This window comes from Hemiscyllium ocellatum, chromosome 8, assembly GCF_020745735.1.
Source record: "Hemiscyllium ocellatum isolate sHemOce1 chromosome 8, sHemOce1.pat.X.cur, whole genome shotgun sequence".
Lineage (NCBI taxonomy): Eukaryota > Metazoa > Chordata > Chondrichthyes > Orectolobiformes > Hemiscylliidae > Hemiscyllium > Hemiscyllium ocellatum.
The window spans coordinates 30,546,059-30,556,469 of record NC_083408.1 but is presented as its reverse complement, the minus strand read 5'-3'; the positions used below and the strand labels follow the sequence as shown (position 1 = coordinate 30,556,469).

The following is a 10,411-nucleotide window of genomic DNA, read 5'->3' as shown; positions in this document are numbered from 1 at the left end:
AATCGTGGTGCTAATCGTACTTCCTAGCCGTTGTTTGTTGTCCGTCCGTTGGGCGGTTGGCCTTTCGTGCTTCTGTACAAAAGGCGCATAAAGTGTCTGTTTGCTTGTTTTGTTTTTCTTTTCCGGCGCAGCTTGGTTTTCGAGTTTGGGGGGTGCGAGGAGGTTTGGGAACCATTCCAGCCTGGAGTGCTTTGTGTCACGGGCGGTGGGGGAGAGTATTAAGTTGCTTTCCCCCCCACACAAACTTCTTTCGCTGCAGCTTGTAGCTTCTGATGCTTGTCCTTTTAACGTGTGTAGATTTTCACTTTGTAAACCTCTCCTACCCCTATCCCTGCTGAGGGATTGCTGTTTGTCAGACTTGGTTTTTCTACGTTGCTACAGTGACTACGCCCCGAGGTTTTTTTAAAAAAAAACGTGAGTGGCGAATAGTACTTGTGCTAGATACCACTCCCTTCGTGACTCCCTTGTCAGATCCACACCCCCCACCAACCCAACCTCCACGCCCGGCACCTTCCCCTGCAACCGCAGGAAATGTAAAACTTGCGCCCACACCTCCACACTCACTTCCCTCCAAGGCCCCAAGGGATCCTTCCATATCCGCCACAAGTTCACCTGTACCTCCACACACATCATCTATTGCATCCGCTGCACCCGATGTGGCCTCCTCTATATTGGTGAGACAGGCCGCTTACTTGCGGAACGCTTCAGAGAACACCTCCGGGCCGCCCGAACCAACCAACCCAATCACCCCGTGGCTCAACACTTTAACTCCCCCTCCCACTCCACCGAGGACATGCAGGTCCTTGGACTCCTCCACCAGCAGAACACAACTACACGACGGCTGGAGGAGGAACGCCTCATCTTCCGCCTGGGAACCCTCCAACCACAAGGTATGAATTCAGATTTCTCCAGTTTCCTCATTTCCCCTCCCCCCACCTTGTCTCAGTCGGTTCCCTCAACTCAGCACCGCCCTCCTAACCTGCAATCCTCTTCCTGACCTCTCCGCCCCCACCCCACTCCGGCCTATCACCCTCACCTTGACCTCCTTCCACCTATCCCACCTCCATTGCCCCTCCCCCTAGTCCCTCCTCCCTACCTTTTATCTCAGCCTGCTTGGCTCTCTCTCTTATTCCTGATGAAGGGCTTATGCTCGAAACGTCGAATTCTCTATTCCTGAGATGCTGCCTAACCTGCTGTGCTTTGACCAGCAACACATTTGCAGCTGTGATCTCCAGCATCTGCAGACCTCATTTTTTACTAGATAAGGACCATCTCCAGCAAGTCGGTCTACCTAACGCATTTTGATGTATAATGACATGACTATTGCTGAGTCCTCCACTGTCAACATCTCTGAGCGTTAACACCGTCCAAAAACTGAACTGGATCACCCATATAAATCGCGTGGCTAAAGAATAGGTCACAGGATAAGATTTCTGTGGTACTTAATTCACTGCTTAACTTTCCTGTCTGTGCCCAGCCTATACAAGGAACAGCTCAGTGTGATACAATGCTTTTTTTTCTTGCCTGGATGAGTGCTGGTCCGATAAAATTCAACCTTAGACCCATCAGGACAAAGCAGTCTGCTTGATTGGTATCCAATCCACCAACTTAAATATTGTTAATTAATAAGTGAATGTTAAACTCTCGCTTTGCTGATATGTGGGATAGTTGTCCCTGTTTTTGCACGCAATTTTACTAAGTGGAACTTTAGCAATTTTAACAAAGCTGTTTTGCCTTGATTTATAATGTGCATAGTATTTGGAACGATATAAATGAATTAATAGCACAAATAGAGGTTAATGGATATGATCTTCTAGCCATTGTGGAGACATGGTTACAAGGAGTTCAAAACTTGAAACTAAATATTCAAGGTTAGTGACCTTTCAGAAGAGTAGTAGACTGGAAGGAAAGAATAATGAGATAGTTTAGTGTGAGATGGAATAAGTATGATCGCAAATAATGTTTATGGATTAGAGAGAGAGAGAGAGAGAGAGACGGAGGATCTGTATGTTTGGAGGCAAAAATAGGGCAAGAAGATGCTTTTGGGAATAGTTTATAGACTCCCCAACAGTAGCTGCTTGGTAGAGTAGAAAATGAATTTAATGATGATTTGATAAGAGTATGTATGTAGAAATGGCAGTACATTGTAGGTGACTTTTGATTCTTATGTAGATTGGGTAAATCAAATCGGAAAAGTTGGTCACGAAATAATCCACACATTATTCGAGACAGTTGTCAATCGGAGGGATCAGTTATTTTAGATCTGAGAACCTACAGTGAGTTAACTTTAACAAATAATCTAAGTAAAAGATCCCCTCAGAAACAATGACCATATCATAATTGAATTTAGGATAAGAAAATGACAAACTTTGCTAACTGTAAATAAGTGCAATTACAAAAGAATGGGGACCATGCTAGCTGTAGTGGATTGGAAAAGGAGTTTAGGAGAATGTTGAGAAACAGTGGGAAAACATTTAAGAAGTTAGTTCATGGCACACAGCAAATGTACATCCTAATTAAGAAGATGAACTCTAGAAACTAGTATCTAGAAACTCTAGAAATGAACTCTAAACTAGTATCAAGATAGTCAAGAGTGGGGAAGTGATGGTCTAGTGGTATTATTAGACTATTAACCCAAGTAATGTTCTGGGGACTTGGATTCAAATTTTGCCATTAAGTGGTGGAATATGAATTCAAAGAAAATCTCTATTCTTGACCAGAAATCATTATTGGGAAAAACCATATCTGGTTCATTTATGTCCTTCAGAAAAGGAAATCTGACTTCCTTATCTGGATTGGTCCACGTATGACTCTCAGTTGCCCTTGAAATGACGTAGCAAGCTATTCTGTTGTACCAATTGCGACAAAGTCTTAATGAAATAAAACCAGATGGATCACCTGATATCAACCAAGGCACCAGAAGATACTGACAAAACAGCCCTGTTGGCCCACCAAAGTCATCCTTACTAACATTTGGAGGCTAGTGTCAAAATTGGGAGAGCTGGCTCAGGCTAGTCAAGCAATAGCCTGACATTGTCTGTAAGGAATGACTCCGTGAGTATGACCATGTCCCAGACAGCGCAATGGTATACAGCCCTAGGAACCCTCAACATTGACTCCAGAATCCATGAAGTCTCATGTTTTCAGATTAAATATGGACAATATGTATCATCATCCCGCTGCTGATGAGTCAGTATTGCTCCATATTGAACAAAACATCAAGGAACCACTGTAGCAAGGGTGCAAAATGTAATATAAGTGGGAGATTTTAGTCACCAGAAGTGGCTTGGCAGCAGCACTACTGGTCGAGTTGGTTGCATCTTAGACTGAGTGGGCAAATGGTGAGGTAACCAATGAGGGAGAAACACACCAATCTTCTGGCTGCCGTTGCATCTGTCCCAGACAGTATTGGTAAGAGGTATTGGTACGCACAGTCCTTGTGGAGACAAGGTCTCACCTTTTGCATTGAAACTACCCTCCATTGTGTTGTATGGCACTATCATTGTGCTAAATGAGCCAGACTTCGAATATTTCTGGCACTTTACAGATTGAGCATCCATGAGGCCCTGTGCATTATTAATAGCAGCAGCATTGTACCCTAGCACAATCTGCAACCTTGTGGTCTGATATCTCTTCCCCCGCCCGCCCGCCCGCCTGCCTGCCCGCCTGCCTGCCCCAACCATTCCCATCAAGCCAAGGGATTAGCCCTAGCACAAAGGAGAATGCAGGAAAGCATGCCAGGAGTAGCATTAGGTATTCCTAAAGATGAGGGATGAACCTGGTGACACTATGAAACAGGGCTACTTGTGTGCTAAACAACAAGCATCCAATGATAGACAGAACTAAGTGATGCCACAACCAATGGATCGGTTAGAAGCACTGCAATCCTAGCACATCCAATCGTGAATGGTGGAGGACGATTAAACAAATGATGACAAAAAGAGGATGCTCCACAAATACTCCCATCCTCTACACATTGCTGTGAATACTTCAGCCTTATCTTTTGCACCAATCTTTAGCCAGAAGTGCTGAGTGGATGATCCATTGTGGCCTCTTTTGCCATCTCCAGTGTTAGTGATACTCTTCAGCCAATTCAATTCATTATCCTTGATATCAAGAATCAGAATCCCTACAGTATGAAAACAGGCTATTTTGGCCTAATAAGTCCAGACTCCGAAGAGTAACCCACCCAGACCTATTACCATACTCTACATTTACCATTGACTAATGCATCTAACTCCACATCCCTGAACGCTACAGCAATTAGGCCAATTCACCTAACCTGCACATCTTTGGACTGTGGGAGGAAACCTACGCAGACACTGGGAGAATGTGCAAACTCCCCACAGATAGTTGCCCAAGGCTGGAATGGAGCCTGGGTCCCTGGTGCTGTGAAACAGCTGTTCTAACCACTGAGCCACTGTGCAGCCCCAAACAGTTGGAGGCACTGGATACTGTAAAGACAATGGGCCCTCAACATTATGGCAATCGTACTGAAGAGTTCTGATCCAGAACTTGCTGCTCCTTTCACTAAGCTCTTCTAGTACTGTTACAACACTGGCATCTACCTGATAATGTGGAAAATTGCACAGGTATGTTCTGTACCTAAAAAGGAAGACTAATTCAACCTGGCCAGTTACTACCCTGTCTGCACTCACTCAGCTGTAAAGTGATGGAAGATGTCATCAGTGCTATCAAGCAGCACCTGCTCTGCGATGCTCATCTTGGATTCGGCCAGGGCCACTTGGCTCCCTACCTCATTACAGCTTTGATTCAAACATGGACAAAAGAGCTGAATTCCGGACGTGATCCTTGACATCAAAACTCTACTTAACAAAGTGTGTTATCAAGGAACCCAAGTAAAACTGGAATAAATGGGTATCAAGGGCAAGCTGCTTAGGGTCATACCTGCAATGTAGAAAGATGGCAGTGGTAGGTGGTCAGTCATCTTGGTTCCAGAATAGTCTGCAGGAGTTTCTCTGGATAGTGTCTTAGGCCCAACTATTTTCGCTATTTCATCAATTACCTTCCCTTCATAAGGTCAGAAGTGGGGATGTTTGCTGCTGATAGCACCAGTGTTCAGTGCCATATGTGACAACTCGGACACTGAAGCAGTCCATGTTCAAGTGCAACGCAATCTGGACAATATCCAGGCTTGTGCTGACAAGTCGTGAATTTGCCTGATTATCACCAATAATAAATAATCAAACTACTGGCCCATGACATTCAGTGGTATTACCATCACTGAATGACATTCACTGTCAAGGAACTATGAACCTGCACTCCAAGATCTCTTTGTTCAGCAGCACTCCCCAAGACCATGAAGTGTACAAGTCCTGTCCTGAATGGCATTCATTTTTGGAGTCTCCACATAAATGCAGTGGTTACAAGAGCAGGTCAGAGGCAAGAAACTCTCCTCTTGACTCCCCAAAGCCTATCCATCATCTACTTAGCACATGTCAGGAGTGCGATGGAATACTTCACACTTGTGTGGATGGCTGCAGCTTCAAGAACACTCGAGAAGCTTGACGTGTAGGACAAAGTAGTCTGTTTGATCGGAAAGACATCCGCTCCCTCCACCACCCTCAGCAGCAGCGATATGTACTATCTACAAGATGCAGTGCAGAAATTCAAAGTTCCTCACACAGCACGTTCCTAACCCATGACCAATTTCATCTAGAAAGTGAAAGGCATTGGCCGCATGGCATTATCACCACCATAACCTGCAAATTCCCCTACAAGCTATTCGTAGCCCTAATTTGGAAATATGTCATCATGCATTCACTGTTGCAAAATTAAAATCCTGGAATTCTCTCCCTAATGACATTGTGGGTTAACCCATGAATCAACATGAGTCAAGAAGACAGCTTGCCACCACTTTCTCAAGGACAACAAGGCTTGGGCAATAAATGCTGTTGAGCCACCTTGCATCCCATGAATGAATTAAATAAAAAACACTAATCTTTGCTCATATTTTAAATCTGAGGACTTGGAAAGTTTTGAAAGCCAGTAAAGACGACCAAAGGAAAGGAAGAAAATAAACCAGGAAAACTAACAAGTAATATAAAAATATAGAGCATTTTACAAACACTAAAAGGGATGAGAGAGGCCAAAGTGAATGGAAGACTCTTTAGGAATGAGACTGGGCAAATACTTTGCATTTGTTTGGATGAGGACAAGAATAGCATTCCAAAAATACTAACTAATCACTGGCAAAGGTAGGAAACACCATTTTTAAAAAAATTGGGTAACCTTAAAGCTAAAAGCTGATAAATCCTTGGACCTGATGGGGTTTGTCCTCTGATTTTCAAGAATGTAGCTACTGTAATGGTAGGCGCACAGGCTCAAATCTTCCAAGAATCTTGGAGCCTGTGGTGATAGGCAGTTTATCAATGTCTAAACATCTAAATTCAAAAAAGGAAGAAGAAACATAAATGGGTCATTATAAGCCAGCTGCAAATGTGTTGCTGGTCAAAGCACAGCAGGTTAGGCAGCATCTCAGGAATAGAGAATTCGACGTTTCGAGCATAAGCCCTTCATCAGGAATAAGAGAGAGAGAGCCAAGCAGGCTGAGATAAAAGGTAGGGAGGAGGGACTAGGGGGAGGGGCGATGGAGGTGGGATAGGTGGAAGGAGGTCAAGGTGAGGGTGATAGGCCGGAGTGGGGTGGGGGCGGAGAGGTCAGGAAGAGGATTGCAGGTTAGGAGGGCGGTGCTGAGTTGAGGGAACCGACTGAGTTGTCTCAGTCGGTTCCCTCAACTCAGCACCGCCCTCCTAACCTGCAATCCTCTTCCTGACCTCTCCGCCCCCACCCCACTCCGGCCTATCACCCTCACCTTGACCTCCTTCCACCTATCCCACCTCCATCGCCCCTCCCCCTAGTCCCTCCTCCCTACCTTTTATCTCAGCCTGCTTGGCTCTCTCTCTCTTATTCCTGATGAAGGGCTTATGCTCGAAACGTCGAATTCTCTATTCCTGAGATGCTGCCTAACCTGCTGTGCTTTGACCAGCAACACATTTGCAGCTGTGATCTCCAGCATCTGCAGACCTCATTTTTTTACTCATTATAAGCCAGTCAGACTAACGTCCTGTCGTTGTGTGAAAATGTTAATCTATAATAAAGCATTTAGAAACGCACGATAAAATCAAGCAGAATCGACATGGCTACTTGAAGGGAAAACATTCTTAACAAATGTATTATAATTATCTCCTCAAAATAATAAACTGGATAGATAAAGCAGAACCCGGAGAAGTAATTTATTTTGATTTTTTTCAAAAGCTGTTGGATAAGGAACTGGTACTAAGCTTGCAATCTTGTGAAAGAATAAAAGAAACCTGAGGTGACTTTGGGTAAAGGGTGAGAAGTTGCTATGTCTTTGCTGAATTAAATAAACATGTACAAAAGAGTGTGTGTGTGAGTGTGTGACTAAGATCTAATACCTTCTTTCTCTTTTACCATTACTTTTATATGGCTTGGAGGTAGGAGACCAGGGTGTTGGTGGAGGGTTGCTCTTCAGACTGGAGGCCTGTGACTAGCAGTGTGCTGCAAGGATTGGTGCTGGGTCCATTGCTTTTTTGTCCATAATATCAATTTGGATGTGAATATGGGAGGTCTGGTTAGTATGTTTGCAGATGGCACTAAAATTGGTGGTATAGCATACTTGAGTGGCAGATGGAGTTTAATCGCTATTATAAATGTGAGCTGCTACATCAGGGAAGTTGTTATAAACTTAATGGTAAGGCTCTGCAGAGTATTGCTGAACAAAGACACCTTGCAGTGCGGATTAATTGTTCCTTGAAAGTGGAGTTGCAGGTAAACAGGATAGTGAAGGTGTTTGATATGCTTAGTTTTATTAGTCAGTGAATCGAGCAGAGGAATTGGGAGGTAATTTTGCGGCTGTGCAGAACACTGATTAGGCCACTTTTGGAATCTTGAAAGGGTTCAGAAAAGAATTACAAGGGTGTCGCCAGGATATGAGAGTTTGAGCTACAAGGGGAGGCTGAATGGGTTGGGGTTATTTTCCCTGGAGTGTCGGAGGCTGAGGATGACCTGATAGAAATCTATAAAATCATGAGGGACATGGATAGGGTGAATAACCAAGGGTTTTTTTTTCTGGGATGAGGAGTCCAAAATTAGAGGGGAAAGATTATAAGGGATAGGTTTTTCATGCAGAGGGTGGTATAGTGTGAAACAGTTGCTTGAGGTACAATTGCAACATTTAAAAGTCATCTGGTTGGGTATATGAAGGGTTTAGAGGGATAAAGGCCAAATACTAGAAAATGGGTTCAGTTTTGGATATCTGGTTGGTGTGGACGAGTTGGACTGAAGGGTCTGTTCATGTGCTACACAAATCTATGACTTTATGTGCTGCAACACAATTAACCTGACTTGAAATTAGAAGTCTCAGAGACAATTGTTTTTGAATCCTATTGAGTTATTTCTTTCTCATCTTGCAGGTTTTCAGTTCCTGGTTTAAACCATGGATGAAAATTTTCCTGTATTTCCAGAGGCTAAGTATGTTCTTCGTGTTGATTAGCATCTGTTTTTGGTTTGCTATCATTTTAAGTCATGTACCCACTGAGCTCTTTTAAGATTAATGAAAGTGGTTCAACACTTAACCATTCTTTTATTATTATAAGCAAAGTTCTTGTATTTGCTGGTCATGGAAACAAATGAACCTTGTCCATGCAGTTTTCTCCTCCTTTATCTGTTACAACTGGGATTTGTTCCAAATTTGGTTGACATTTGGTGATTCCACCTGGTGGATCAACTGCACTTGTATTCAAATGCACTAAGTAAGAGTCCAACCCAAGATTTATTTCCATTGGGAAAAAGTGGGGAATATCTGTAGAACAACTTGACAGGTGAAGAAGTGAAAGTGTGCACTTCTATATTTTCTTGGACAAGAACCAGTGGAGCCAGTATTTTTGTTTTCAGTGTAAATGGATGCCAAATGTAACACCTGGAAGTTTAGAATTAAAATGTGATCCATTGTCCATCATATTTGGATATAACTATTATTTCCTGACTCTCCAAAGAACTCCTTTTTTTTATGTAGCAGAATTTGAGCCTGGTTCAGAGTTAGATACAGCATAAATCTAGAACCCTTAATGAGTTACCTTGTATTGAAAATAATTATAGAAATAAACATGATGGCACTTTATATGAAAGATTAACTCCGAGTGTAGGCAAGGAATTTCTAACGTATTGGGAAGCCCATTATGTCTACTGTTGACAAGTTTATGAGAAGACCAAATCTCAAAAAGAACTACACCTTATATTGTATGAGAAGAATGATTTTGATTGATTGTCATGTCGCCTGTAGTCAATGGATTATCATTCTGAATGTTAAATGACGAGCTTTCCTTTTAAAGTCAAAGCAGGCAAGTAGAGTCTCGTCAAGGGTTTGCTAGGGCAATTGCACCATGGGATCGCTATCTGAAAAGCCTCTGAGCTGAAAAAAAAATGCAATTTATGGACAAGTTATTTCTGTTTGCAAGGGTCAGGGCCAAGTGTATAAGCATAGGTGGCTTCTAGTACACAAAGCCACACTGCAACCCCAACCGGTGATCTGAATTAGTCATTGGTTATAATGTTTAACACATTGTTTAGCAATAGTTGCCCAGTCTACGGAATTGAAGTGTTTGGAGTTTTGCTTGTCTGGGCTAATTGGCTGTAGTGAGTAATACATAAGAGAATAGACCAGGAGTGGAGCCTACTTTGCCAGTGAATTAAGTCATAGTAGACAATGCATTTCAGTGCCAACTTCCCATAATATCTCTGTCACTTGATGTCATTAGTCTTTAAAAATCTATCCATTTCTGTTTTAAAAATGCTCCATGATTGAGCTTCATATTTTCTAATTTTTCTTCTCATCTGAAATCATGACCTGGATTCTAGACTCCTCAACCAGGGAAAGAAGCTTGTCAATGTACAACTCATCACACCTGCTAAGAACTGAATTAGTTTTGATGAGACCATCTCTCAATCAAATTATTAGATAATACAGGTTCAATCTCCACTCAAAGGCAATTGCATCACTATTTTGTGACCTGGAATAGCCCACATGCATGGATGTAGTGAACCATTAGAACAGTCCTAACACACATTCACTAGACAGATCATTATCCTTATACAATTTTAATGAAGTATTTTTAAAACTTGCTTTCAAGCAGAACACTGCGCTAGTGGAATTGATCACTAAGGACAGTATTCACTTTGTAACATTGCTCATGCTTTGTTCAGGATAATTATTCCAGTAATTTCTGTGGGCTTTTAAGTATACCACCAGATATTTGTAGTGCTTATGAAAATCAGCAATGTCCTTGGTTATTGAACAACAGGTGCATTTAAAATCAGTTAGATGTGCTTTTAAGGACTTGGTCTCTTCATTTAATGCTGTTGTGCTGTG

The 10,411-nt window shown here is 42.6% G+C and overlaps 1 protein-coding gene across 4 annotated transcripts in view; it reads left to right on the top strand.

Annotated features, from left to right (window-relative positions):
• Positions 1 to 10,411, top strand: part of knl1 (kinetochore scaffold 1) — a 113,141-nt gene that overhangs the window by 239 nt on the left and 102,491 nt on the right. For 2 of the 4 annotated variants that reach the window (XM_060828761.1, XM_060828760.1), the window contains exon 2: positions 8,457 to 8,514. In XM_060828761.1, the coding sequence (XP_060684744.1) occupies positions 8,480 to 8,514 (35 nt within the window). In that variant the 5' untranslated portion in view covers positions 8,457 to 8,479. Of the gene's footprint in view, positions 1 to 744; positions 891 to 8,456; positions 8,515 to 10,411 lie in introns of those variants that run through there. The other 2 variants (XM_060828762.1, XM_060828765.1) reach the window with 2 other exon arrangements.